Consider the following 27,547-nt stretch of genomic DNA (forward strand, 5'->3'; position numbering starts at 1 on the left):
CCCGCAAGCGGGGCAACACCACTGACCGTTGGAGTCGTGCTTTGTTTTGCTTCGTTTCCTTTTCTCCTTCCCTTTCTTCTTCTGACTCTGTCTCTATGTCGACACTCTGAGACATCTAAGACCTGTCGCTGTTGATTCATATCTCTTTTGCACATGTCATCAACTTACGAGACATTGTATGGTGTGACCAGCCTCTCCTCCAAGAATTTATTTGACGTGACTCGCTCACGCTACATGATGCATGACGTTCTGGAGATATACGAGCTGGAGCCTTTCCATTCGAAAAACTTATAGGAACAAAATGTTGAAACAAACGCACTGAGATGCAATGTCATCGCGAAATGCAAGTGCTGAGAGCAATCTGCGTAACGAAACTCAATTCACATGGGCAGGGCAGCATCTAGCATATACGGGATTGAGAAGCTTAACTGAAAAGGAGTAATTATATAATACGAATAAGCCCGGGAGGTTGGATATATCCAGTTGACAACTAATAATTGACTCATACTTTTGAGACTCACCAGATTGACTCCCGAGGAGGAGGAAGGGAGATCCTGGTTGTTGGTGACTGACTTGAACATGGGGTGATGTCCTCTGGCCGTTGCTACAGTACAGTAGCTGTCTGTATTGACCACTACCTGCCACGGCACGGTTCCCAGTGGTCAAATTTAACGTTAACGACTCTGCAATTGCAATACAACAACTTCGCTTACGCTTGCTTGTCTGCTTGTTTGGAGTCAATCGGCCAATCAAGTTGCTGCCCGCTGGCGATCTAGATAACCTCCTCTCAACCTACATTAAGTCGGGAAGGCGCTGGAGAGGTTGGGATTTGTACGGTTAGGGAGGGAAATTGCATGTCAAGCTTTAACCAACTGCCAAGCCCTCCAATCCCGCGTCCTTCATATTTGTTTTCTGCGCCGCAACCACCGCAATGCTTGTGTTCTGGCAATTGCCGCCATATCTGCTTAACCTTGCCCGTATTTATCTATCAGATCCGCGGATTGCGTGCATGTTTTGATTCGCACCAATGATAACTACCTAGGCTACTGTCGCTAACCCGGTCGCACTATGGCATCCCCACCTAAAGCACCCTCGATCGTTCGAGTGGTTTCTCGTTGTCCTAGACCAACTGTCGTTGAAAATGACATGATGAATACGACTTGTTCTTGGGTGTAACGTCCGTCTCTCGGGCCGAAACTGGATTTAGGCCCCTTCACAGTTCTGGAGGTGAGACTTGGATACCTAAGTTGAGGCTGCATAAATAGCGCCCGCTAATGAATCAGTATGTCCAGCGGTGTACACCTGAAGCAGCAGCCAGCAGGCCAAATCCAGACCGTTGACAGGCTGTTGGCTGGGAAGGTGCATATCACACAACAGACAGCCAAACAAGCACGAATCGCATCTGGCCAGCTCGGAGCATCTGGATGCTGTAGTCCCTTTCAACCTAGAGGATGAACTTGTGGTATCGTGCATATTGCCTCTTTGTTTACAACGGTACTAGCCAGGGTTGTTAGCTTCCATCTTCCCATCTCCCATGCGACCTCAATCTGGTCCCGCCCCGAGGACCTGCCTCTTCCGGCAGGTGTCTTGGCTAATCCCCATCCGGATCATGGGAGCCGACCCTGCCAGCAACCGGAAACTACCTAATCTCATCACCCAAGCGTCTGCGACCTGCAGGATACCCAGCATTGATATGGAGTCAGGCCAGTGGGGTGTGCCTGTTGGTTTGCAGATAGACTGGGGTTGTCGCCCGGAGAATACACCTGGAATAATGCTGTCCGCCGCCGCCACCACCGCAGCCAGCAGTTGCTTGCAGGGTCTTAGGCCGTGCAACCGGCCAGCCAGCCCATGAGGGGGAAGGAACATATCTCAATGTCGCTTCTCCGTTCGCCGTGTAATGCATCTGCTATCTGAGGTAACAGCTGCAGGGCATGTCCACTAGCTATGTACCTAGCCAAGCCGCCCATCATGGATCACTTATAAAAGGGCCGTTGCCGAGGGCAGAAGCGTTCCTGGGTCGTTGTCGAAGGTGTTCCAGAGCTCTTCTCGCTTCTGACCTTGACGCCAACCTCATCTTGGCCCAATACGCTCTCTTTGTTTGCCCTTGATACTCCATCATGAGGGTTACCGTTGCTCAGAGCGGCGCTGCGGTGCTCGCATTGGCCAGCGGTGTCATCGCCGATGCCTGCAACGCCGACAACTGCCTCCGCGCCCTGCGGGCCGCGCAGATCTCCGGTCGCTTAGAAGCCGCTCAGGCTTTCTGCTCGACCTTCACAGCCGCCACCGCCACCGTCTCGGCCGCCGCGATGCCCACGTTCGCGGTGGACGGCTGCCCGCCGAGCCAGAATGGTGATACCAACTTCCGCGTCTCTAGCGCGTGCGCCTGCATTGCGGCGTCCGCCACCAGCTCCGCGAGCGCCACCTCTTCTTCTGCCACGGCGTCGCCCACCTCGGCAGCAGCTTGTGCCGCCGTCAGCTCCACGTGGGCCGAGCAGATCGCAGCGGCGCCCTCAGCCACGCCCACGGTAGAGGCCAAGGTCGCCTACGAGTGCCTCCACTCGGTGCCCGTCGCGAAGGAGGCCGCACTCAAGTTGGTGGACGAGCTGGTCCCTTACCTTGAGTGGCAGTCCGACACGGCCTGGAAGAAGGACCCGCCCGCGGGCTACTTCTACCCGGGCTACGACATGTGGGCCGAGCTCGCGTCGGTGCGCGCCGGCATCGAGGCCGACAAGTACGAGAGCGAGTACGCCTGGCAGTCCGACATGTACCTGCGCGTCTTCGGGCCCGGCCACGACGGCCACATGTATTTTTACTCGGACGTGCTGTCAAACGCGCTCGAGTGGGCGCGGCCGTTCGCACTGGTGTGCGTCAGTGAGGATGGCAGCGCGACGCCGGAGATCAAGGTGTACGATGATGCCATATCCTCCCCGGAGACCGCGTCGACCATCGAGAAGATCAACGGCAAGGACGCCGCCACCTTCATCGAGGACGCCATCTTCGCCGTGTCGGGCAACCAGGACAAGGACTCGGCCTACAACTCCATGTTCTACGAGAAAGCCTTCGCGGCCTCCAAGGGCACGGGCTACTTCAAGCAGGGCGGCCGCACCCGCTTCGTCTACCCGGGCGAGTCGACCTCGTTCTCCTTCGCCAACGGCACGGAGCTGGAGCTGCCCAACTCGGCCCTGATCAAGGGCAACTGGTCGGGCATCGTGGACGGCGCCTCGTTCTTCACCAAGTTCGCGCCCTACGCCGACCTGACCAAGGCCGACGAACCGCCCGCCCCGACGCCCGCCGCGCCTCTCCCGCCCGCGGCCACGCCCACGGGCGTGCCCGGCTACCCCGCGCCCGTCATCGTCAGCAGCGACACCATCGTCTCGGGCTACTTCCTCGACAAGCCCGGCTTCGAGGACGTCGCCGTGCTCGCCATGCTGTCCTTCTCGCCCAACAACCCGGTCGAGTTCCAGCGCGTCGTCGAGGAGTTCTTCGACAAGGCCGTCGCGGCCGGCAAGAAGAAGCTGGTCGTGGACGTCCAGGTCAACGGCGGTGGCTATATCTTCCAGGGCTACGATACGTAAGTTTTTACACTTTTTCTGATGATGAACCACGTCTCTCTCTCCTGTTCCTTGCATTTCCGAGAGAGGCTAATTGGTTGTGGACGAATTACAGATTCCGCCAGATCTTCCCGGATATCCAGCAGGAGGGTACCGGCCGCTGGCGATACTCCCCCGGTTTCGAGGCCGTCTCCAAGGTCTTCGCCAAGAACTGCGTGGGATTCGATCCGTACACGGCTTCGGACGAGCTCATCCAGCAGTGCGAGTCGGTCTACAACTGGGAGTACGACTACGACAGAGACAACAAGAACTTCACCTCTTACGAAGACAAGTTCCCTCCGGTAAGTACACTCAATACATTATTAACCTGTAGTTATGGCTTTGAACCGCCGTGCTAACGTATTACTACAAAAGGCCGAGTTCAAGGGCGACAAGTACACCGACCTAATGCAGTGGAACTTTGACAATCCGCTAGACACCATCAACGCCACGTACGGCATCGGCTACGACATCACGGGCTACGGCACGCGCAAGAACTACACGACGCGCCCCTTCGGCGGCCCCGAGAATATCGTCGTCCTGTTCGACGGCTACTGCGCCTCGACCTGCACGCTCTTCTCGCAATTCATGAAGCACGACGCGGGCGTGCAGTTCATCGCCATGGGCGGCCGGCCCTCGGTCGAAGGTAAAATCCAGGGCGTCGGCGGCGTCAAGGGGTCGCAGTCGTACTCATTCAGCAACGTCTACAGCTACACGCAGCTCGCCAAGCAGCACACGACGGACGCCAACCTGACCCAGGAGCTCGAGCGCTTCACTCCGTACCCCTTCAACCGCGCCTCCAACGCCGGCATCAACGTGAAGGACGAGATCCTGCGCGAGCACTGGGACGACGGCACGCCGGCCCAGTTCGTCGCCGAGTACGCCGATTGCCGCCTGTTCTGGAAGGCTGATATGCACAAGGACATCACCAACCTGTGGACCGCGGCCGCGGACGCGGCGTTCAAGGGCGGCAAGTGCGCGTTCGGCGCCATCGACCACTCTGCTTCTTCGTCCAAGACGACTATCAGGAGCGAGAGCGAGAGCCGGATCGCGCCGTTCGGCAAGCCTCGCTTCACGCTGCCCAGCCACAAAAAGGCGCGTCCCGTGCCGGTGCGCGTGCCCGTCGCCCAGAGCGTCGTCAGGAGGGAAGAGGAGAGGATGCCGGCCGAGAAGTCGTGGGTCTTCATGGCCAACCAGCACATGGTTGCCGACAACTAGAGTGTTTACTACTGCCCAAGTAATCCGTGGTGATTGCTCAGTCTACTTTCTTACAAATAGGACAGTACATACGTATAAAGCAATAATTAATAATATTATTTAACCGTTAAGTGTATGTCAATCTATGAAACCCCAATGTTTCTCCCGTACAAGTGTGAAATATGATTCAGACGGCAACCAATGTACAAGTGTAGTCTGTCTACTTTGATCAGTAATGGTTGTGTGCTCCAATACAATGCGTTGTTATTAAAGCCCCAGCAACTCCTTCTCCCTCTTCGAAAACTCCTTATCCCTACGCGCCGTCCGCAGAATCGTCTCGACTGCGAGCTCCGGCTTGGCCCCGCGCCCGCACAGGCGCCACTGCGCGTTGCTAGTCACGTCGAAGTAGACGGCCCCCAAGCCGCGCAGGCCCGTGAGCAGGCTGCCGTGGTTGCCGAGCAGGAGCCGCGGCGCCAGCAGCCGGCCCAGCGTCGGGTCCGCGCCCAGCGGGGCCAGCAGGTCGTCGATGTAGGGCACGTACGTCTCCGTGTTGGCGTGCCGCGGCGACGACACGAAGGCCGCGCGCCGCCACGCCTGCTCGGATCGGATCGCGGCGGCCAGGGCGGCGCCCGAGGGGGGCACGTGGTGGCCGGCGATGGCGCCGACGACGTAGCGCGCGGCTGCTTCGGCGGCGGGCGGGGCGGGGCCCGGGTTGTTCGCTGAGGCCTACGAAGTAGAGGTTGCGGTAGCGCTGGGGCACGACCATCTTGTAGAGACTGATGCCGCCGTCGAGTTCGTCGTCGTCGTCATCGTCATTACCGCGGAGCACGTCGGCAGGGAGGTGGGGCTGGTCGCGGCTGTAGCCCGTGCAGGCGATGACGACGTCGAGGTCCTCGAGGCGCGTGCCGTCGGACAGCACGAGGGCGTGGTCACCCTCGAAGCCGTCGACGTCGGCGCGGTGGATCTTGATCAGCCCCGTGCGCACGCGCTCGAGGAACTCGCTGCGGATCGTCGGGTTCTGCTGCATGAGGCGGTGCTCGGGCTTCAGCTCGTCCGGGTGCGGGCCCTGCACCACGTCCAGCAGCTTCTGCTGCAGCCACTCGGACAGCCGGGCCGGCATCCAGATCTGCGTGGCGCGGTTGTCCCAGGCCTCGACGGGCTTGCCGAGGCAGTAGCGCGGCAGCACCCAGGTGCCGCGCCGCGTCACGAGGTGCACCTCGCGGCAGCCGGGCACCAGCTCGCAGGCGATGTCGATGGCGGACGAGCCGGCGCCGATGATGGCTACGCGCTTGCCCCCGAAGCGGCCCGGGCGGCGGTAGTAGTGCCCGTGCAGGAACTCGTCGCGGAAGGATTCCTTGAGGCCCTTGAAGTCCGGCACCAGCGGGATCGTGTTGTACCCAATGGCCGAGATGACGGCGTCGTACGTGCGCTCCTGGGGCTATTTGTCATCGGGTCCTTGGAAAGTGACGGTCCAGGTCGTGCTTTGCTCCTCTTCTTCGGCCTTACCATTGCCACTGTTGTTATTAGGCACGCATCGCAGGACCTTGGTGCTTAGACGTATGTGCGGATGCAGGTTAACATGGTCCGCGTACTCCAGGAGGTACTGGTGCATCTGCCAGTGGGTGAAGTAGTCGCCGTGGCGGGCCGGGTCCACGGGGAAGTCGCTGAAGCCCGTGGTGTCGCGGCACGAATTGAGGACTACGCCGTCGTAGATGGACGAGTGCAGCTCGCCTGTGGCGGCGTCAGGCTCGGCTTGGTACGCCCATTGGCCGCCGATCTCGGCGCGGGCCTCGAAGACGTCGGCGGTGATCTCGACGCCTCCATCTTGGCCTTCGGCGAGGCACTCTTTGCAGGCGACCAGGCCCGAGAGTCCTGCACACCAGACACACTCACGTTAGTAACCTAGGTAATTAGTTGCCCGACATGATTGGTTTTGTAGTCCAGATATGTGCTGCAGACTTCTGCCAAGTTCTACACTTGTCATGCATCAATCGACCTTCCCCTTCTCATCCATCTGTTTGCAAGTTGACCACTACACAGACGGCCCCTGAGCCGTGTGCCCAATGGAAACGATGCATGCAGAATGGATGAGGTCATCTCTTGGATGAAGGGTTACATGCATAGATTGTTGCGCATTCTTCTCACGCATGGCTGTGTGGTTCTTCTTCGTGGCCTGCCAGCCACCAGCTGAACGGGGATGCTGCCGAGAGAGAGAGAGAGAGAGAGGGTAGAAACAGGGGTGGTCTTGTCCTTTGTCTTGTGTTGGTGGGCCGTGGGGGCTCTTGGGCTCTCTTGGGCTCTCTTGGGCTCTCTTGGGGCAGCGAAAGCGGCACGACTCACCTGCGCCGATGATTGCGACCCTCTTCTCCCTGTCGCCCTTCCCTGGTTCTATAGTTGTTGACTCCATTGTGATCGACCCGAATGAATCGAGAAACAGGCCATGCACTCTCCAGAAATCGACTTTTCCGCTGACTAGGCTGGGTATTGCCCGTCCTGAGGCAAATTGAAAGTTAAAAGAGTGTTTGGTTCAGGTGGGCTCCATGAGGAGGAAGGATTGCATCTTTTGATGCTTACTGTACGATGCCCTCCCTTGAATGATGTTGGTTTCATTGGAAGTTGATTAAGCGCCAATCAACTACCAGATACCAAATTAGACGGCTGATGTGAGAGTTACAGTCTTTCCCGCCGCATCCCTCCATGCCCGTTCGACGTTAGATATGCTCTCAAGCTCTGTCCTTCCTACGGTCGTCGCTCTCACCCGCGCTCTTTTCCTCTCTTACTTTCCTCTCCCCCCTCTTTTCCCTCATTCGCCGGCCCCTCCTCTTCCCTTCCGCGCCGAGGCTGAAACGTGTGGGCGTGGTGTGAACAGTATCCCACCTTGCCTGCATAAGATGCCTGTCAATCTGGCTGATCAAAATGCATCGCACTACACTCTATGCAACAACATGCGGCCAGAACACTTGCGATCAAATCAATGCGATTTCTTGATTGGGGCTCCAGTTTCAATGGCACGATATATAGGCTGGTTGGTGCTTGAAACAAATCAACTGCCACTGCCTGGGAACCGCGCCTCCAGATCCGCGTAAGCGCCGGAAGGATTCACTAATCCGTCACCATGGACATCTACTATTTCCTCCGTAGCATGCACGCAATCCTTCACGTGGTGGATGCATCCCACGCGCTTCAACAGCTCCCGCACTCAGCCCGTGGCGGATTGGGATCCCGCCCGCCACGAATGGCTTGATAGGGCTGTCGTCTCATGCCTACTGCCACTGCCGTCCTGGCTAGTCCTTGCAAGCCTAGACTGCTTCGAGTCTTGCCAGTAAGCTGACCACCACCTTGGAGAGAGATGCCGGCGACTTCCACTCAGCTCCAGCCCGCTCCTTCCTACTTATTCGGCATGACAGGAGAGTGCGCATCCACCGCGTTGCTATTTTTGCAATGTGGCGCGCCTCCTACATCAGTCCTATATCTGGCTGTCTATATTATATTGACTGCGCTGCTGGTGAGATTAGCCCTCGAACCATATACTCCACCCACCTGCTCATATGACATAGGTGTTTGGGGAATGCACCTAGTCTCCAGGTTAGTTGCTTGATGCTGGGGCTGGAGCGCCATGGGATATCTCCCATAAGTGCCAGTTTTAGCTGCAACTGTGCCGCAGGCAATAGTAAAGAATATCTATCACACGATGTGCAGCTGATCCTGATGAGAGAGCTTGGTGCTTGGCTGCTTGGGCCAATTGGCATTGCAACAGTGCCCTTAGCTTGCTTGCCGCAGCGGGCCTTTCTGGGGCTAACAGGGGGGGACTCCATGGCTTCTGGAAGGATTTCAGGTCTGCAGCTAAGGCAGCTTGCAGGGTCTGACAGGGGCTATCCGTCGCCAAGGTCGCCTACAGAGTTTACACATTTGCCTAGCACCCAAGCGCTATTGGGTGGCCCCTACACCCTCCCCAACTTCGACCACCATGAACTGCAGCAGCCCCCAAAAGAATCCTGGACCACCATCATCTGCCATCATCTGCCGTCATCTGCCATGTGGGAACCAGCTGCACCCACACCGCCCTGGCTGCCACGTTTTGTCTTATTGCCAATCTCGTGTCGTCGCCCATCCAAGGCTCTTGTCGAGCCGATCTGGCCAGTGATGGTGTCATCTTCCATGCGGGACCTTCTAGATTACCGCTCTGCCGTTACTTTCTTCGGACCTCGCGCGCCAGGGTACCCCGTATCCCTCGTGTCTTTGCTGCGACTTTCCCACCCCCCTCGTACGGAAATCGGCTTTCAATTCAAAGCTCACATAAGTATGTATGCAGCAGCAACTTCCTCGATATTACTAGAGACTGGAAAAAAAGCCACCGTTGCTGCTGAGGTTGGCCATGTTGCATCCACGCAACATCAAATATAAGCCCGACAACTTTTTTATGCCGCGTTTAGCGATAATATAGTTGGTGGATGCACTACGCAAGTCCTGAGTCCGCAGTTCCATCAGCCTCATTGATCTTTAGCCCGGCTCATTCTTTAGGTCGGCACGATTCCCTCTAGCTCCCAGTGCAAACTACCTAAGGAAGTTGACGGCTCGGGCATATACCCGTCCCCCCACCCGGCAGCGCATTCATCATGGACAGGAAGCCGGCGGCTGGCAAGCCGTGCCCCTCAGATCATACCGTAAGTCTATGGCCTGTCCCACGTGCATGTTTCCTTGTTCTAACGAGATCAGTCAACCCGTGCGGAAGCCCGGAGAAGCCGCAGTCTGCCACCGCCAGAAGACCGGGACAAGGCGGAGGCCAGGGCCCAGTATTTAGCGTTGAGGAAAGAGATTCTCCCGGAGTCGGATACTCAACAACGCCAAGCTCGCGCACGGCATCGACTTTACACGGCTGTCCTGAACGGGAACCTCACATGCTGCAAGCTTCCCTCCAGGGTCGACAAAGTTCTGGATCTCGGCTCCGGCATAGGCTGCTGGGCTGTTGAAATTGCCCGGAAACATCCCGAGGCCAGCGTTACGTGCGTCGACCACCATCCCATCCGTCTCCGTGATGCCCCCTCCAATGTCACTTTCCGTGTGGCGGATTTGAACCGAGACTGGCCTGTTGAGCCAAACTCGCTGGACTTGATCCACATACGCGCCATGAGCGATGACGTCGTCAGCTGGCCCTTCATCCTCAGCCAAGCCCTCGAGACCCTGCGACCGGGCGGGCAGCTAGAGGTTTCGAAGATTAGGCCGCGGTTCTGGGACTTCAACGGCCAGTTCTCGGTTACGGATGTATTGCCGGAAGGAGAAAAGATGTCGGATGAACTAAGTGCGAAGATGGGGGTGGATCTGGACCCGTCGGCCAGCCTCCCCATGTGGCTCGACGATGCCGGCTTCGAGAAGGCCGCGCAAAGGAGTGAGATCCTTCCAGTAGGTGACTGGTGCAAGGATGCCAAGCTGCACCAAAGGGCCGCTCTGTATAAGGATTTGCTTGAGATAAGCGGTACGTCCTCCTCTCCTCTTCCCTCTCGTTCTCCTCACGGTCTAGTAGTATTTGGTTGAGGCGGCACGTGTTGTCGTGCACAAAATTCATGAAGCTGTCGATATCTACGTGCGAATGGGGACTGACTGAGCTTTCCAGGCTGGGAGGGCAAGTCCAGGCAGCTTTTCGTCAGTAGTGGCTGGGATCTCCCAAGGTATACTGCGCTTATCAACAGCGTAAAGGAGTCGATAACTCACGGTGGAGTAAGGGTTTACATGACGGCAGTCTTCACGACCTGTCGTAGGCCAGCAGACGAGCAATGAGATGTTTGCTTTGTCTCTTGGCGGTGGTGATGATGGCGCTAGGTAGAGAGCCTTTCAGCCGGGGTCAACGAGCAAGCATCTGCTACGATATGGTCAAGACCGATGAGAGATGCAGGACGACTCGAAACCGAAAGTAGGTTAGGTACCAACCTAATGGGAGAGAGAATTTATACCCTTCAACCCATACTGATGTTCTACTGATCCTGACGGTCATCACCTTGCCCAATTCACCCCAGGGGACGAGAACACTCTGTTTCGAGGAAAACCGTTACGCACGACTACTGTGGCTTCCCGTTTTGGCGCTCATCTTCCGAAAACTACTAGCCTAACCTTTAATTGCCATTCAATTTCACACCAAGAATATTCGCACACAACCCGGGACAACGTGCTCTTGTTGGCCTCGCTCGATCCTGTTCACCACAAGTAGCGTCAACCAATGCCGCATAATGAGCGCGTCATGGCAAGATAAATCTTTTCGGCAACAAGCCCAGCAGTGTTTAAGTGATAATGTTACCTCAGAAACATGCAGGATCTATCTCGGCAGAAGATTGGTGATCGGCATTCTGCTGCAAGCTTATCTATCCGAGGATAATTACTCCAACTTTTTACCCCTGCTCCGGAGTGCCTTTATCAAGACTCCAAACTAACCGACTGCCCCGCGAAAGTGCAATGCAGGCGACCTCCGATAAACAGCCACCACTTGTCATTGTGATAACGAGATGAACGCAAGGAAGAGAGGTACTTACTCCAACACCTTTCTTGGGGTAAACTTTCACCAGAAGGATAGCTGTATGAAACAGGCAGGGTCCTACATCTCCTTATCGGGGCTGAGCGATGTATCGGCATGCTACTGGGACGGCAACCTACCAATTGCTGACTCGGGATCTCAATGATCGTGTAACTGGCCCGATACCTAGCAGAAGATCTATGCTCCGTATACCCTGCAATTCGTAATGTTGTTACATGCGCTGGCACCCTGGCCTGACTGGCCCTATCCAGGGCGATAGGCCCATGATGGCAGTCCTTTGCCCCTCACAGCAGCGATATATATAAAAGCAAGAAGGCTCTTGGCTGTCGCAAGATCCAAGCAAGACACTCACGACTGTATTTGAGCAACGATGGCGACTCATGATGGGATTCAGGTATTGGACTCTGGCGTCGGATACGGCATAGTGGTTGGGATTGGGGCTTTCTTTGCTCTCCTCATGTGAGTGGCCTCTCTTCCCCTCTGTGTCTTCTTGCCGCTCCCCTTTTCACCCGCGCACTTTGATACTCGTCTTCCCTTCCATCATAATCCACGTCGCTTTTTCCTACTATGTCGACTTAAGTCACGTAACGTAATCTAATACAAATGGTGACGGTCCCAGGCTCGCTCTGACATGGCTGCAAAACCGGTACACGGCCTACTCGACCAAGCAGGCCGAGGAGTTCAACACGGCGTCGCGCAGCGTCAAGCCCGGTCTCATTGCGGCCGGCATCGTCAGCTCCTGGACCTGGAGCTCGACCCTCCTGACCTCGAGCACGTTTGCGTATTCATATGGGGTATGTTTGCTCTCCCGTGCACCCGAATTTTTACTCCCTTGATTTTATCGCTTAAGAGTGTGAGCGAGCAAAGGCCACCACATACTGACTAGAAACTTGTGCCGAGAAAGATATGCGGTCCGATGTGGTACGGTGCTATGGGGACTTCCCAGATCCTCCTCTTCAGTTTGATCGCGATTAAGATCAAATCCAATGCTCCTGGAGGTAAGCCCGTCCGTCATCATCTTATCACAGGGCACTCGCGTAATGAGAAGAACGAACGTCCCATTGGCTGACACTCCTTGGAAACGCACGAAAAGCCCACACCATGCCCGAAATCATCCTGAGCCGCCACGGCAAGCCCGCGCACCTGACATACCTGTTCTTTGGCTTCGCGACCAACCTGCTGGTGGGCGCCTGTCTGGTCCTCGGCGGCGCCCAGGTGACGGCGGGCCTCTCGGGCGTCAACGTGTACGGCACCATCTTCCTGATCCCGCTGGTCGTGGCCGCGTACGTGATCGCGGGCGGGCTGCGCAGCACCTTCATCGCCGACTACGCGCACACGGTGATCCTGTTCGTCGCCATTTTCGTGTTCTGCTTCGAGATGTACACGCCCACGCTCAGCAACAACATCCTGGGCGGCATCGACGGTTTTTATCATGCGCTCCAACGCGCGGGCGAGGCCCGGCCAGTCCCGGGCAACCACGGCGGGTCCTACCTGACCTTCAAGAGCGACGACGGCTTGGTGTTTGCCATCGACTTGCTGGTGGCCGGCTTCGCCAACGTCTGGCTCGACCAGGCCTACTGGCAGCGCGCCATCGCGTCGCGGCCCGAGACGTCGGTGAGGGCGTACCTGTTCGGCGGCGTCGCGTGGTACGGGATCCCGTTCGCCTTCGGCACGGCCATGGGCCTCGGCTGCGTCGCGCTGACCGGCACGCAGTCGTTTCCGACGTTCCCGAACCCGCTCACGGCCGCCCAGAACGGCGCGGGGCTGTCCGCGCCCGCCAACGCCGTGGCGCTGCTCGGGAAGGGCGGCGCGGGGCTCATGCTGCTGCTGCTCTTCATGGCCGTCACGTCCAGCACCAGCGCGGAGCTCATCGCGGTCTCGTCGCTCATCACGTTTGATGTGTATAAGACTTATTTGAAGCCTGCGGCGGCTTCGACGGAGTTGGTTAAGATTTCTCATCTGGGCATCATTATTTATGCGCTGATACTCGCAGCGTAAGTTGAAAGTTTTCAATCTTTACATACCGAAGCGCTGACGCGTCCTCCCCAATGAACAGGTTCTGTTGCATCTTGAACGCGGTCAATATCAACTTGACCTGGGTCCTGACCATCCTCGGCGTCATCGTCGGTGGCGCGTCGATCCCCGTGGGGCTCGTCCTGCTATGGCCCCGAATGTCGACGGTCGCGACGCTGGTGTCGCCGTGGGTCGGCCTCGCGCTGGGCATGCTGGCGTGGCTCCTCACGACGCGGTACCGCAGCGGCAGCATCACGGTCGAGACCAGCGGCGACGTCCTCAACGCCCTGGCCGGCAATCTGGTGTCGGCGGGCACGGGCGCCGTCCTGGCGGTCGTGCTGTCTTTCGTCTACCCCGGGCATCACGCCGCATCCGATAATGATCCGGAGGCAAGGAGGCGCATGGACAAGATCAATGGCGTTCGCCCCCGTGCCAGCACGGACGGTGTTTCTGATGATGCGCAAAGGGTCAAAAACGAGAAGTCACGAGACGGACAAGGCGAGACGGGACCCCCGACATCACAACGCCACGCGATGCGATCTCGGGTCCGCAGATGGAAGATGGCCATAGAGGAGCTGTCGAGGAGCCTACCCCTGATCCGCAGCCAGAGACACTGGTGCCCACGGGCAACGCCATCGTAGACTTCCTGGAGGCATCGTACATCGAGCCGATGGCGCCCGACGAGGTGCGGAAAGCCACACGGCTAGCCAAGGGCTTCAACCTGGTCTACTGGCTGCTCGTGATCTTCTTGGTGCCCTTCACCCTGTTCGGCACGCAGTGGGAGTTCACGCTCGCCGGGTTCCGGGGCTGGTGCGTCGTCAGCTTCATCTGGGTCTGGTGCAGCATGATCATCTGCGTGATCTGGCCGCTCGTGGAGAGCCGCGGCACGATGGCGAGCATCGCGCGAGGGCTTTTTAGAGATATGCGCAGTGGCGGTGGTGGGAAGAAGAAGAAGACGCCGGAGAGCACTGTATAAATATAAGAGTAGAGGGAGTGAGTGGCACAGGTCAGTATCCCTGGCAGATAAGTACTGGCTAGGCATATAAACGAAGAACTGATGGGTCACACTGTCTCTATTTCATGCAAGATCACCACCACTGGCGATGGGGGTACACCGATGATATGTGATATTACTATTGGATCACGGCTGTACGGCCTGGAATTTCCATGTAAATCGATGATAGACTTGAAACATACCTGTCTAAGTTATTGCATGGTCCACAGAAAGTACAGTATTATGTTGAGCTGGCTTACGAATCTTGTTGCTGAATGCGTGCCGGAACTCCGAAACCTACGATACCGACTTCGGTCTAGCAATACTGCCTCATCCCTGAAGCGTTACCAACCCGGCAAAAGGAACAAAAACATACAACACCGAGAATTCCCAGGTCATCACCGACCCTAGTACTAATCCGGCTCTCTGCTGCTTATATATGGGAGAGCAGACGGGATCCCTAGTATTCAGCAGGATATGTTCGTATGTGACAGAGGATTGCTGTACATGGGTATATTAACCTAGAGTTACTGTCTCGCAGAGTGTCTCAGGAAGGGCGACTAGTAAGTCCCAACCAGAATGGAGTGCAACCGTATTGAATTGAAGAGGCCCATCTTCTTGCGTCTACTGTAAAAGAAGGACGACGCCCCCGGGCAGCAGCAGCATTCTTGGTATGAACTTACCAAATCCTAATCCGGCTCGCCCTCTTACTGATGCAATCGGAATGTCTATCTTGATTTCTCACAAAGTTATTTTCGAACATCCCACCCCACTCCTACCGTTTCTTTCTTCAGTCTTCTCAGAAGACGTAGCGGAAGCTAAGGTTCTCGCGATCCGTCAGGTCCTCGAACGCGCGCGTGGTCCGGCGGTCCGAGGCCTCCTCGACCCCCGCGGCGGCCAGCGCGTCGCGCTTCTTGTTCTGCCGCACGAGCCACCAGCGGAAGAACAGCAGGATCACCACGAGGAGCGAGTAGCAGCCGAGGTGTGTCGCGAAGGCGACGAAGTACCGCGGCTTGTCCCGAGCCATGAAGACCTGCGGTCCGATCGCGTTGCCGGCCGACCTGAAGAGGGAGGCCGAGTTAGTATGTCAAGAGTAACAACTTGTTCAGAGGATAAGGGACGGGCAGGCAAAAAGGGGGGACTGCTTACCAAAAGATGAAGTTGATCGCAACGACCACGGTTTTCTTGGTGATGCCGCCGACGTTTCGTGACATCAGGGATAAGCCTAGGGTCTGCGCCGACCAGAACGACAGGGTGATGTAGTAACAGATGAGCAGGCCGACATGCTGAGAGAAGGTCTGATTGGGGATGGTCATGAGAAGAATGGTACCGGCGAAGGAGGGAATGACGAAACCCAGCATAGTCAGGATGTTGCCATTCTTCCATTTGTTCACGATCCAGTTGGAGCCAAGCAGGATGAAAATGATGTAGAAGCCCAAGACCATGGCGAGGAGCTGGGTCTGCAGCACGCTGAAGCCCAGGCTCTCGTTGACGATGATGCCGTAAAAGGAGCCCAGGCCGCTCGTGGGCAGCGTGGTCGTGAGCTGGATCCCGGCGTAGCACCAGGTCTGGGGGTCGGTGAGGGCGTCGACGACGTGCTCGCGCTTGAAGGTGCGGTTCTGGAGGCCGGTCTGGTTGGAGCGGACGCGCTCGACCATGAGGCGCTTGTCGCGCTCGGAGAAGCACTTGGCGCGCATGGGCGAGTCGGGCATCCAGAGGAAGACGAAGACGCCGAAGAACACAGAAACGATCCCGTACGACAGGTAGAGCCACTGCCAGGACTTGAGCGGGCCCGTGTGGATAAGAGAGAAACAGTAGGCCAGCAGCCCGCCGACGATCTGCTGCGCGCCGTTCATCATGTACCAGTAGGTGACGCGCGCGGACTGCTCCTCGCGCCGGTACCACATGGCCGAGAGCACGACGAAGGCGGGCTGGCAGGCCGACTCGAAGACGCCGAGCAGGGTGCGGCAGACAACGAGCCCCGCGAAGCTGCGGCAGGCGGCGTGGCAGGCCAGCACGACGGACCAGGCGACGATGGAGAAGCTGAGGTACTTGGCGACGGGGACGCGCGCGATGATGTAGTTCTGCGGGTACTCGACGACGAGCACGGCGAGGGTAGATGCACGTCGTCAGCCAGCTGTACTCGGACCCGCGCAGGCCCGCGTCCTCGCGGATGCCCATGATGGACGAAAAGGACATGGTGCCCTTGTCGACGGCCTGCAGGAAGTAGGTCGCGATCATGACGGTCAGCACGCGACGGTCGATCAGCCGCCGCAGCCGCGCGTTCTCCTCGGGACTGATGGCGGGGCCCGGGCCGTCCGTCATGTACTCGGCCACCTCCTTGTCGATGCGGTCGAGGTTGGCATGGTCGTGCTTGGGATCCGCGTCCTCGGCGTGCGACAGCGCTCTCTCGACTTCGTGGAGGGACTTGGACTTCTTCCTGCCGGAGTCGTCGTGGTGCGGGTGCGCGGGCTGGACGAGGTCCGGGTCTGGCCCCTCAATTCCCGACATGGCTCAAGATGGCGGGATTCTTCCCAAGACGCCTGGAGAATGCTCTTTTCTAGTCCCCTAGCGGCAAGTCCTCTCTATTTTCACAATGGGGCACCAGAAGACAAGAAGGAAAGAACAGGGCCAGTCATGATAACATGAGAGGGTGTGGGTGTGGGCAGGTCTTACAGTTTATAACTGTACCACTTCCCCGACTTTCGGTAAGGTCTCGTATTGGTGGTGATTTTCTTCACAACTGCTACTCAAGTTGGTGCAAGTGATCAACCTCGCTACCACATAACATAAGCCCTAAACCTCAAGCTTCCATGGCCGCCGATTCTGCCGTTTGGTGTTCCTTCGAGCCAAAGACCCATCTGCCCATAACAGCTATGGGGCAATATTGGCCGAGAATCTGGGGTCCGGGGTTGGTCTGGGGACGATGATGGAGATAATCAGGGATGCTGTCAGCGCAAGTAACATTGGCCCACCTTTCGTTCCTCCATCCTCAAATAGAGGCACCAACCCCGCATCACCTCGGCAAGGTTGCTGCTTTTGTGCTGAGAATCGAGGAGGTTGGCTGGTGATCAGCTCCTGCGATGCGATCCTTTTGCCTTCCTCCCAAGCACATGTAGCTTAGAATGGGTGGGGAACCAAGGTTGATTCCAATGCGACTACAGCTGGAGCAGATATCCGTTGACAGGACAGAAGAAAGGGTTGGTTGGCAAGAGTTTGGGGAAGCTTCATTTCCCCGCAACCCCAAAGTCTTCACGATGCTTCGGTATGCTTCGGACCGAGGAAGCATGGCGTCTCCAAACCAAGGGATTTATCCACCAACGGCATTGCGAGATGGCCCGGCACAATGTTCTGAGAGGTACAAATGAACGTCTTCTCCAAAATTTACATAGAGCATCGGTACAGAGACTACCGCTGGTCATTGTACTTCAAGTCGTCACCGACGGGTTACTCCTTTCAGTAAAAATACAAATACGCCCTAGTGATTCCCGAAACAGCCCCTTACTAGATATCCTCTCCTTGAACTCAAGATGCCTGCCGAAGCGTACGGCCTCAAGGCGAGCGACATCCACGCCAAGATCCAGCTGTTGATCGATGGCCTCGTCAACATCAAGGACCAGACGGGGGAGTTCCTGATGACGCTGGCCGACGGCCGGGTCATCGACACCAAGGGCTGGAACGACTGGGAGTGGACGCACGGCATCGGCCTGAACGGGATCTGGGCGTACTACGAGCTGACGGGCGAGGCCCAGTACCTCGCCATCATCGAGGCCTGGTTCGCGGGCCGCTTCGCCGCCGGCGGCACGACCAAGAACATCAACACCATGTCCGTCTTCCTCGCCATGGCGCGCGTATACGAGCAGACCCAAAACCCGGTCTACCTGCCCTGGCTCGACCGCTGGGCCGAGTGGGCCATGCACGAGCTGCCGCGCACGCGCCGCGGCGGCATGCAGCACATCACGTACCTCGAGGTCAACGCGCAGCAGCTGTGGGACGACACGCTGATGATGACGGTGCTGCCGCTGGCCAAGATCGGGCAGCTCCTCGGCCGGCCGCGCTACGTCGCCGAGGCCAAGCGCCAGTTCCTGCTGCACATCCAGTACCTCTTCGACGCGCGCACGGGGCTGTTCTACCACGGCTGGCAGTTCGACGACGACAAGGGCGGGCACAACTTCGCCAGCGCGCGCTGGGCCCGCGGCAATTCGTGGCTGACGATTGTGATCCCGGAGTTCCTGGAGCTGATAGGGTTCGACGAGAACGACCCGCTCCGCGCCCACCTCGTCGATACCCTGCAGGCGCAGTGCGAAGGGCTAGCGCCCCTCCAAGCGGACACGGGGCTATGGAGGACGGTGCTCGACAGGCCCGAGTCAGAAGGTTCATATCAAGAAGCGAGCGCGACGGCGGGGTTCGCTTTTGGGTTGCTTAAAGGGCAGCGGAAACGGTACCTGGGCAAGGAGTACGAAGAAGTGGCTATCAAGGCCATCAAGGCTGTCTTGGACAATATCGACGAGCGGGGAGAACTGCGCAACACGAGTTTTGGCACGGGCATGGGCCACGACCTGCAGCACTACTACAACATCCCCATCACCAGTATGCCGTACGGTCAAGCCATGGCGATCATGGCCTTAGTAGAGTTCCTGCGTGTGTTCATATAGAAAATGAATAGATGACCCAAGTTCAACTCGTACAATAAAGATCGTATGCTAATTGTGCGATGTCCTTATGACGGCGGTTTGGTTATTGAACTCTTTTTTTTCGCAATCGGAAACGATGGTTTAATAATATCTTTCCCACAAAGTGCAGGAATCATCTATAGCGTTAAGAGCTTGACCTCGCACAACCAGAACAAGTGACCCGAAAAGGCTTGGTGGTGTAGTTGGTTATCACGTCAGTCTAACACACTGAAGGTCCTGGGATCGAGCCCCAGCCGAGTCATTGAAAGCTTGTTGTTATCACACGGTTTCTTTTTGGGCCGAATCGGTATCTATCAGCTATGTTCTTTTGGCTGACGTTTTCCGTTTTGCTGTAGTCTAATCATGTATTTTCCACCAAAGATAATAGACTTTGAGCGAAGTCTTCGGGTCTACTCCTCAAAGGTCACTCCTACCAATTACTTCTCACTGTGACATTCTCGCTGAAGCTCAATTGAGCTCGGGCATTGAAAAACGGAGACGCTATCGCCTTGATTGCCAAATACCGCTCAAACATCAGGTACAGCTTCTGGGTCAATCAGAATATCACATATCTCCGGATAGTGAGAGTTCAGGCGGCGCGGAACATATAACTCGTCCAGGTTACTGTATAAACAGAAGTGCCGCTTTGTCCCCACTAGTTGAGTGGTATTCTGCAATCAAGGGAATAGCCAGGCTTACATGATTACTTTAGATGCCAAAGTGATCACTGATTTGATTTGTCGATAGTTTTGGTTTGCGATACGACGTGACAGTTCCAGAGTGCGCCGCAAATGGTTAGCGAACCCCAGATTTGATTTACAACGAGCTGAAAAGATAACTCCCGCATATCTGCTTATCAGCAACCTTGACCACGGCCTCTGATTGGCCAATGCTCTCAGATAAGCTCTTCCGCTTACATGTCAGTATGGAGTCACATCTTCTCGTCGTGGGCTTTCATTACAACATCTCATGGCCAGCTTCGAGTCAACGGCACATGGCCGTCGTCTATGTAGCAGTGCATTATGATGGCCGTATCATCCATTGTGCTCACTCGGTCACTTCCCTCGGCAAGGGGCTGGCTCAGGCCTGACAGAGATACTCTCTCACTTGCAATGGAGAAAGAACAAGCCCTGATCATGCAGAGGCCCTACATAAGAGCAGATTTAACCAGTGAAATATGCTTATCAGTGAACACCTGTAAGTGGCGTAGCGCCGGTAGTAAGTTTGGATGATCCCTCGCACATGCAGCCCGTTCCAGATGCTACACCACACCACGCAGTGCAACAGCCGCTTCCTGCAATGACGGGTGTTTATTACGCTGCTGTGTATCGGTATCTCATGAAAGAAAGATCCTGATTCGATGCCTCTACGGCGAGACGACTCGCGCATATATCGGTATGCGCCCTGCAGGTGGGGGTTACCTAGCCCCGGTCCTTGTTGGACCCTGAGTCCACGCGGGGAAAGCTGTGATATGATATGAAGCTCTATTTTCAACCGGACCGTGTGTACATAGGTATGTAAGATGAACATAACCCCCGGTGCCCCTCCAATAGCCCGCGTAGATCCATCTGTCTGCGATCTCGCTTTGCGTCTTGCTATATAGCTGCTGCAGGCCCTACCTGTCGGGTCGTCACACACATACACAAACTCAACCGTAACACCGGGTGGTGCGACATCAGCGAAGAAGCCTCTTACGATCTTGCGACCGATAACATGGTCACCCCACCTCTCGAGCCCGGTGTGGGCTATGGCATCGTCCTCGGCTTGGGCTTTGCCTTTGCCTTAGGAATGGTAAGTCACATACATCCCGTCTACTGCGGCCGACCAGGGCGGCCTCTTCTCAAGCAAACGAAGCGTTGCCATTGACGAGAGTGACTTGCTCTTCAGTATGACCCATCCTACAGGGCGAGAACCAAGTAATCTAACACGATTTCCCGCCCCAGATCTTGACCACCTTCATCCTGAAGCGGTACAACTCGGAGCTCGTCACGTCCGAGATGTTCAACACGGCCGGCCGCACCGTCAAGAGCGGCCTGGTGGGGTCCGCGGTCGTGTCGTCGTGGACCTGGGCCGCGACCCTGCTGCAGAGCACGGGCGTGTGCTACCGCTACGGCGTCTCGGGCCCCTTCTGGTACGCCTCGGGCGCGACGGTGCAGATCCTGCTGTTCGCGACCCTCGCCATCGAGCTGAAGCGCCGCGCCCCGCACGGCCACACCTTCCTCGAGGTCATCCGGGCCCGCTACGGCACCGTCGCTCACGTCGTCTTCATGGTTTTTGGATTGGCCACCAACATTCTTGTTAGCTTGATGCTCATCGTCGGCGGGTCGGCGACCGTGAGCGCGTTGACCGGCATGCACACTGTGGCTGCTATCTACCTGCTCCCGCTCGGTGTCGTGCTGGTAAGCAAACGATGATACTCTTTGAGAAATTGGATGAGTAGTAGGGCAATAGACTGACTTCCCTCGTCATGTAGTACACCATTGTCGGCGGCTTGAAGGCGACCATCTTGACTGATTGGGTTCACACCTTTATCCTAATCATAATCATCATCGTCTTCTCGCTGACAGCGTATGCTTCCGGGGAGGCGCTGGGCTCCCCTTCCGCCGTCTACGACTTGCTGGTAAGGAGATCCTTAACGGACAACCAAATATGACTCCCTTCTTTATAACCCACTGACGCGCTGGAAAATGACAGGTCAAAGCTGCCGCAGCCCATCCCGTCGAGGGTAATGCGGAGGGTTCGTACCTCACCATGCGGTCTAAAGAGGGCGCTATCTTCTTCGTTATCAACATCGTGGGCAACTTCGGTACTGTCTTCCTCGACAACGGATACTACAACAAGGCCATCGCGGCCTCTCCGGTCCATGCCTTGCCAGGATACATCCTGGGCGGTCTTAGCTGGTTCGCCATCCCATGGCTTACTGTAAGTTTATTGAAGAAGCATCTTCCATGGCGTTTCCAAATATCTCGCAAGTTTTATTGCCAGTGGCATTCCACTGACTGTGTGTTTACCACAAGGCCACGACCCTGGGACTCTCCGCGCTGGCCCTCGAAGATACCCCGCGCTTCCCGACCTTCCCCGACCGCATGTCCGAGGCCGACGTGTCGGCGGGCCTCGTGCTGCCCTACGCGGCCGTGGCGCTGCTGGGCCGCGGCGGCGCCATCGCGACGCTGCTGATCGTCTTCATGGCGGTGACGTCGGCGACGTCGTCGGAGCTGATCGCCGTCAGCTCCATCTTCACCTACGACTTCTACCGCACCTACGTCAAGCCCGACGCGAGCGGCCGCCGCCTCATCTACATGTCGCACGTCATCGTCGTGTGCTACGCGCTCTCCATCTCCAGCTTCTCGGTCGGGCTGTACTACGCCGGCATCTCCATGGGCTATTTGTATTTGATGATGGGCGTCATCATCTCGGCCGCCGTCATCCCCGCCACCCTCACGCTCATCTGGGCCGGGCAGAACAAGTGGGCCGCGGCGCTGTCGCCCATCTTCGGCCTGGCCTTCGCGCTCATCGCCTGGCTCGTGACTGCCAAGAAGGAGTGCGGCAACCTCGGCGTCGAGTGCACGGGGTCCAACAACCCGATGCTGGCGGGCAACGTCGTGGCCCTGCTGTCGCCGCTCGTCCTGATCCCCGTACTCACCCTCGTCTTCGGCCTCGACCACTACGACTGGCAGAGCATGCTGGCGATCCGCAAGGGCGACGACCACGAGCTGGCGACCGAGGCGGGCGTGGACCTCGAGGGCACCGTGGGCGGGCACGAAGAGACGGCGGAGGAGTTCGACGCGGAACAAACAAAGCTGGCGCGCGCGAGCCGCATCTCCAAGTGGACGACGGTGGTGCTGACGCTGGCCTTCCTCGTGCTCTGGCCCTTCCCCATGTACGGTTCCGGCTATATCTTCAGCAAGCCCTTCTTCACCGGCTGGGTCACGGTGGGCATCATCTGGATCTTCTGTAGTTTGGGCGCCGTCGGGCTCTTCCCCGTCTTCGAGGGCCGGCACACGCTCGCCCGCACCTTCCGCTTCATCGTCGCCGACGTCACGGGCCGGAAACACCCAAGACCATCCACGCCGAGATGGCGGCCGCTCGGGATGGTACGGCCGCGCCGGGTAGTGAAAAGGCTGGGAGCGGCGTGGAGACGCCGCTGACGAAAAAGAAGGACTCGGCGAAAGAGGGGATTGTTGCCGAGTAGATTGGGGATGGCAGCTTACCAACTTCTGGCTGTGGAGATATCCCTCGGAAGAACAAAATAGAGAGAAGAATCAAGTTTGGCTGGTAATTGGTTGGGAGTAATTATTGGAGAAGCGATACCCTCGTTGGCCTTTTTGGAGTAGCCGTAGTTATACACACACACACCTGGGGATGAACAGGTATAGATAGCTCTTGATTGATCTCATATTAATAACACAGGAAGTACTTTCCATGAACACCATCTCTATGCATCTTAATGCTGTTTTTTACGTGTGTAATCAGACTCTCGTCCTAGCATCTTATTCCATTCTCGTGGTGAAGACTCTGAAAGACCATGCGACCGACCTGCTCTTTCCGAGCCCCAACCAAACTTGGCGAGCTACCTACGAGCTACCTACTTACTTCAGAAGCCATTGGCAAGCATATGATACGGTACATTATATTTCTAGGCATTGTCGTGATCACCATGCGCATTAACGAATATGCATGTACTATTATAAAGTGAGGGGTAGGGTGCACAAGATATTGATTGCTTTATTCTAACACTGCTAATTAGGTCATGTGTTAGAATTTGCACCTCAAGAACGGACCATCGCAATGGTTCATCATCCCCTCCGAGTAACTCTGTGCCTAACGAGGGGATACCAAGCATCTTTTGTCGTGTGTGTCTCTGCGCTCATACCATTTTGCTCCAACCACCAACCAAAAAAAGCTGAGATAAAACATGATGATATGCAGCATTGAAGCTGGCTTCGCTTCTCCGGGTCTCTTCCTTCCTTCTAAGATGTGTGTCATGAATAATACCCAAAAAGGAAACGAAACCGAAAGTGTGTGTATAGACTTCGAGCGTCATCCATCAAGAAAAACTCCAAATCCGGATCTATTAACAATTGTACGTCAAGATGCCGAGGATGACGAAAGGGGAAAACCGAAAGAGATGGGCAAAATTAACATTAGCTAAACGTGAGCATGTGTTTTATAATATTCGTCATGACGCGTGCACGCAACTTCTTTTCAGAAAATCGTCTTCTTTCTTCTCTTTTTTCATCTGCATGTTCTTCGGCGATCTCCATCTACCAGGAGAAAGTCATGAGGGCCGGGTTGAGGGCCAAAGGCAGCAACAAGTGCGACCCGCAAACGGTGGCCATGGGCAGGATGGCGACAAAGTCGGTGATGCGCCAGGAGTAGGGTATGAACGACGCCTGGGCCAGGATGACCATAGCCACGATGAAGAAGATGGAGAAGAGCATCGAGAATTTGAACTAGTGGAGGAAAAGACGTGTTAGCAAACTCTGGATTCTTCATCATGGTGTGTACTAAGACAAAGAGAGTGCAAGTTTCGTGCACGGCTGGCTAGTGTGATCCCTCCACGACAGCGTGGTGGACCAAGCTGAAAGGTAGCGGGAAACACGGGCACACCAGCCCTGGCCTTCGAAACCCAAAGCCAGAGAGGGGAGGGGGAGGGAGATATGCTTACCTTTTTCAACACCTTGGGGATTTCGATGAAGAAGTTGGAGAACTCCGCCTCCTTGGACGTCGCGCCCCAGGTCATGTCGACCTCGAACATGTGCGCCAGCAGGGCCTGGGAGACGTGCAGCGACAGGCCGCCGAGGAAGATGGCGAGCATGATGGTCCACTTGAAGTTCTCGTAGAGGGCGTAGAGCAGGCTGCGCTCGCCGATGCGGTAGCGCATGATGGCGAGCGCGACGTTGCCGAGGCCGTTGAAGACGATGATGATGGAGAACCAGACCTGCCACGAGTCGACGTAGTACTTGTCGAGGTAGCCGTTGAACCAGCCCATGACGAAGTAGTTGACCGACGTCAGGATCCAGGCCGCGCCGATGGCGTAGTAGGTGCCGATGTACGAGATGACGGTGATCTTGGAGGTGAAGCGGATGTTGCTGAAGAGGAAGCGCCGGAACAGGGGGGTGAAGGGCCCGCGCCACAGCCAGGTGCGGATCGGGTGGAACAGCAGCTCGTTGCAGCCGTACGCGTACTTCTCCCATCGGGCCAATTCATCATACACAGTCAGCGACACACCCTCTTTGAAGCCCTCGCCAGCCCACGCAGCCAAACGGATGATGTAGCCTGCACACTGGAGACGAAGAGACATATCGAAATCCTCAGACACGTGGCTCTCGGACCAGAACTTCTCGTAGCCGTCCTCGTCCTCGTAGCTGACCTGCTGGATGGCACTCCAGCGGAGAATGGCATTGTGGCCGACGAAGGGGGCGACATCACCGTTGGAGACGGTGTACCGGATAGCAGTGTAGATCAGGTTGGTGAAGAAAGTGATGCCGTTCTCAAAGTAGGTGTGGACAACTTGCATGACACCGGAAGAGAACTGCATGATACCGACATCGGGGGACTGCTCCATCTCGGAGACGGCATCGAGCAGACAGTCAGCGGGCACACGGGTATCAGAATCAACTGGGAGGTGCGCATGGTTAGTCACTTGTAATGCAAAGTGATGAGAGTACGAGGGAGGCAGAGAGAGCACAACTTACTAATGAGAATGTAGTCGCCGACACGGATGTTTCCATCAGCCCAAGCCCGGCCGTCGTCCTCGAGGACCTCCTTGAGGGACTGCTCGTAGGCCTGGGCCTCGTGGCCTGGGTCCACTCGGGCCCGCGCTGGTAGCGCGCGAGCTTCTCCTCGACCTTGCACGAGATCATGAGGGCGAAGTTCATGTTGGAAGCCTTCTTGAACTTGCCGCGGCGCAGGAAGCCGTTCTCGCCGTGCTTGGGCCGCGCGACCCAGCCGATGCTGTGGTCGGCGTAGAACTCGATGCGGGCGCGCCGCTCCTCCTCGGGTATCAGCTGCAGGCCGTCGTCGTTCATGAACATGTTGGCCGACCCGCCCTGCAGCTCGTACGTGCTGATGGCCTGCTTGATGGACTTGACCGTCGGCGCGATGACTCCTTGCAGACCCTCCTTGTAGACGGGGCACTGGACCGTCAGATGGGGCAGGTTTCCGGAGTGCAGGCGCGGCGGGGGGCGGGCTGAGAAGAACTTGGAGTTGATGGTGAGCTGGCGGATGGGGCCAAAGATCTGCGCCAGACAGCCGACGATGACCTGGGCGAAGAAGAGGGTGAAGAAGACCTGGATGGGCGCGAGGCAGACCAGCGCGAGGCGGGCGTAGCTGCCGTCGACGGAGACCTCGACGGCGAGCGCGCGCCACGCGGCGCCGAGGGAGACGGTGACGATGCACATGACGATGGAGACGAGGTACGTGTTCAACATGTGCACCGGCCGCCGCTCCACCCGGATCTGGCCGCTCTCCTCGTCGATCTCGTACTCGGTCACGGCGACGGGGCCGTTCTTCTTCTCGTTGTTGTCGTCGTCGCCGTCGCCCGTCTTCCAGACCAGCTCCATCAGCTCCGACTCGATGGCCTTGGCCCGCTGCACCAGGTGCAGCGCGTCGTCGTCCCAGACCACCAGCAGCGCCTCCGACGCCACGAAGGCGGCGAACTGGTGCTTCCGCGCGCGCGGGAGGTCCTCCACCGTCGGCAGAATCTGGATTCGCAGGCCGTTCATCAGCGGCACGTCGACGGCGTCGGGGGACCAGGACAGGAAGGTCTTGATAATTCTGGAGTTGACGGTCATGGCACACTAAAAATCCATCACTGGTCAGCATGTTTCAAAGAAACCAGGTTCAAGTAAAACACTTATGTGGTCGACTTACATGAACGTTAAGTTCTGAACATGCACGGGCAAAAAGGAGAGTTGCCGAGCTCTTGCGGGCAAGCCATGTAGTTCCCCTTCCACTTGCGGAGGAGCACGCCCTCAACCTCGCCGCTGCCATCGCTGACCCACAGATGCGAGCACTGCTGTTGGTAGAGGTAGTTGACCATGACCTCGTGCTTGATGTCGTCGAGGAACATGGAGCTGGCGCCCGACCGCGCCGAGCGAATAGAGTTCCGCGACGAGTGCGGGTTGGGCGTCGGGGGCTGCAGCTCGAAGTCATTGCCGCCGAGCGGCGCGTTGCTCTTCTCCAACACGCCGCCGCCCGAGGGACCGGCGCCGGCAGGAGGCGGGATCGCGGTGGCCGCCGTCGCCGCGGGGCGCTTCTGCTTCTTGTCGGGCTTTTCGGCCTTGAAATAGCTTCCGATACCCATCTTGGCCTGCGAGTTGGCTCACGGGCCCAACTCCTGAGGCAAAAAAGAAAAAGCGAGTGACGTGAAAACCCAACACCGCCTGATGAATAACTCAAAGAAGGTAGTAAGGGGCCAACAGCTCGGGGAGAAGATAAGCCTGTCGGAAATTTCGGACTGCATTTACATGTGTTAGCTGACAAGAACCATAGTACTTTGGAATATGAGACACGGCGTCCATAGCCGTGGAACGGAGATATTTCCGGCGAGCAA

General features: G+C 56.9%; 8 protein-coding genes across 8 annotated transcripts; 5 read left to right on the plus strand and 3 right to left on the minus strand.

The window, feature by feature from the left end:
• Positions 1-2,117: 2,117 nt before the first annotated feature.
• Positions 2,118-4,808, plus strand: PG994_008045 (peptidase s41 family protein; the record flags this gene model as incomplete). Its single annotated transcript, XM_066859454.1, has 3 exons — positions 2,118-3,571; positions 3,667-3,892; positions 3,966-4,808. The coding sequence occupies 3 exons, from the start codon at positions 2,118-2,120 to the stop codon at positions 4,806-4,808; spliced, it is 2,523 nt and encodes an 840-aa protein (XP_066714941.1).
• Positions 4,809-5,054: 246 nt separating this feature from the next.
• Positions 5,055-7,194, minus strand: PG994_008046 (uncharacterized protein; the record flags this gene model as incomplete). Its single annotated transcript, XM_066859455.1, has 4 exons — positions 5,055-5,506; positions 5,565-6,225; positions 6,319-6,659; positions 7,128-7,194. 4 exons carry the CDS (start codon positions 7,192-7,194, stop codon positions 5,055-5,057), a joined length of 1,521 nt encoding a protein of 506 aa, XP_066714942.1.
• A 2,209-nt stretch (positions 7,195-9,403) lies between these two features.
• Positions 9,404-10,699, plus strand: PG994_008047 (S-adenosyl-L-methionine-dependent methyltransferase; the record flags this gene model as incomplete). Its single annotated transcript, XM_066859456.1, has 4 exons — positions 9,404-9,451; positions 9,504-10,260; positions 10,399-10,502; positions 10,661-10,699. 4 exons carry the CDS (start codon positions 9,404-9,406, stop codon positions 10,697-10,699), a joined length of 948 nt encoding a protein of 315 aa, XP_066714943.1.
• A 981-nt stretch (positions 10,700-11,680) lies between these two features.
• PG994_008048 (solute symporter family transporter) lies at positions 11,681-14,299 on the plus strand (the record flags this gene model as incomplete). Its single annotated transcript, XM_066859457.1, has 6 exons — positions 11,681-11,769; positions 11,930-12,104; positions 12,215-12,308; positions 12,404-13,304; positions 13,367-13,790; positions 13,877-14,299. The coding sequence occupies 6 exons, from the start codon at positions 11,681-11,683 to the stop codon at positions 14,297-14,299; spliced, it is 2,106 nt and encodes a 701-aa protein (XP_066714944.1).
• Positions 14,300-15,116: 817 nt separating this feature from the next.
• On the minus strand, positions 15,117-16,828 carry PG994_008049 (uncharacterized protein; the record flags this gene model as incomplete). The annotated part of the gene is given in 3 exon segments (XM_066859458.1): positions 15,117-15,378; positions 15,467-16,401; positions 16,412-16,828. 3 exon segments carry the CDS (start codon positions 16,826-16,828, stop codon positions 15,117-15,119), a joined length of 1,614 nt encoding a protein of 537 aa, XP_066714945.1.
• A 1,019-nt stretch (positions 16,829-17,847) lies between these two features.
• On the plus strand, positions 17,848-18,972 carry PG994_008050 (glycosyl hydrolase family 88 protein; the record flags this gene model as incomplete). The annotated part of the gene is made up of 1 exon (XM_066859459.1): positions 17,848-18,972. The coding sequence occupies one exon, from the start codon at positions 17,848-17,850 to the stop codon at positions 18,970-18,972; it is 1,125 nt and encodes a 374-aa protein (XP_066714946.1).
• Positions 18,973-20,703: 1,731 nt separating this feature from the next.
• Positions 20,704-23,138, plus strand: PG994_008051 (uncharacterized protein; the record flags this gene model as incomplete). The annotated part of the gene is made up of 5 exons (XM_066859460.1): positions 20,704-20,781; positions 20,934-21,389; positions 21,464-21,610; positions 21,685-21,912; positions 22,008-23,138. 5 exons carry the CDS (start codon positions 20,704-20,706, stop codon positions 23,136-23,138), a joined length of 2,040 nt encoding a protein of 679 aa, XP_066714947.1.
• Positions 23,139-24,254: 1,116 nt separating this feature from the next.
• Positions 24,255-27,298, minus strand: PG994_008052 (glycosyl transferase family group 2 domain-containing protein; the record flags this gene model as incomplete). Its single annotated transcript, XM_066859461.1, has 5 exons — positions 24,255-24,443; positions 24,659-25,635; positions 25,689-25,779; positions 25,842-26,769; positions 26,892-27,298. The coding sequence occupies 5 exons, from the start codon at positions 27,296-27,298 to the stop codon at positions 24,255-24,257; spliced, it is 2,592 nt and encodes an 863-aa protein (XP_066714948.1).
• Positions 27,299-27,547: the final 249 nt, after the last annotated feature.

Source organism: Apiospora phragmitis (assembly GCF_038363925.1).
Source record: "Apiospora phragmitis strain CBS 135458 chromosome Unknown utg000007l:2111988.0-4706623.0:1.0-2598199.0, whole genome shotgun sequence".
In the NCBI taxonomy this organism is placed as follows: Eukaryota; Fungi; Ascomycota; class Sordariomycetes; order Amphisphaeriales; family Apiosporaceae; genus Apiospora; species Apiospora phragmitis.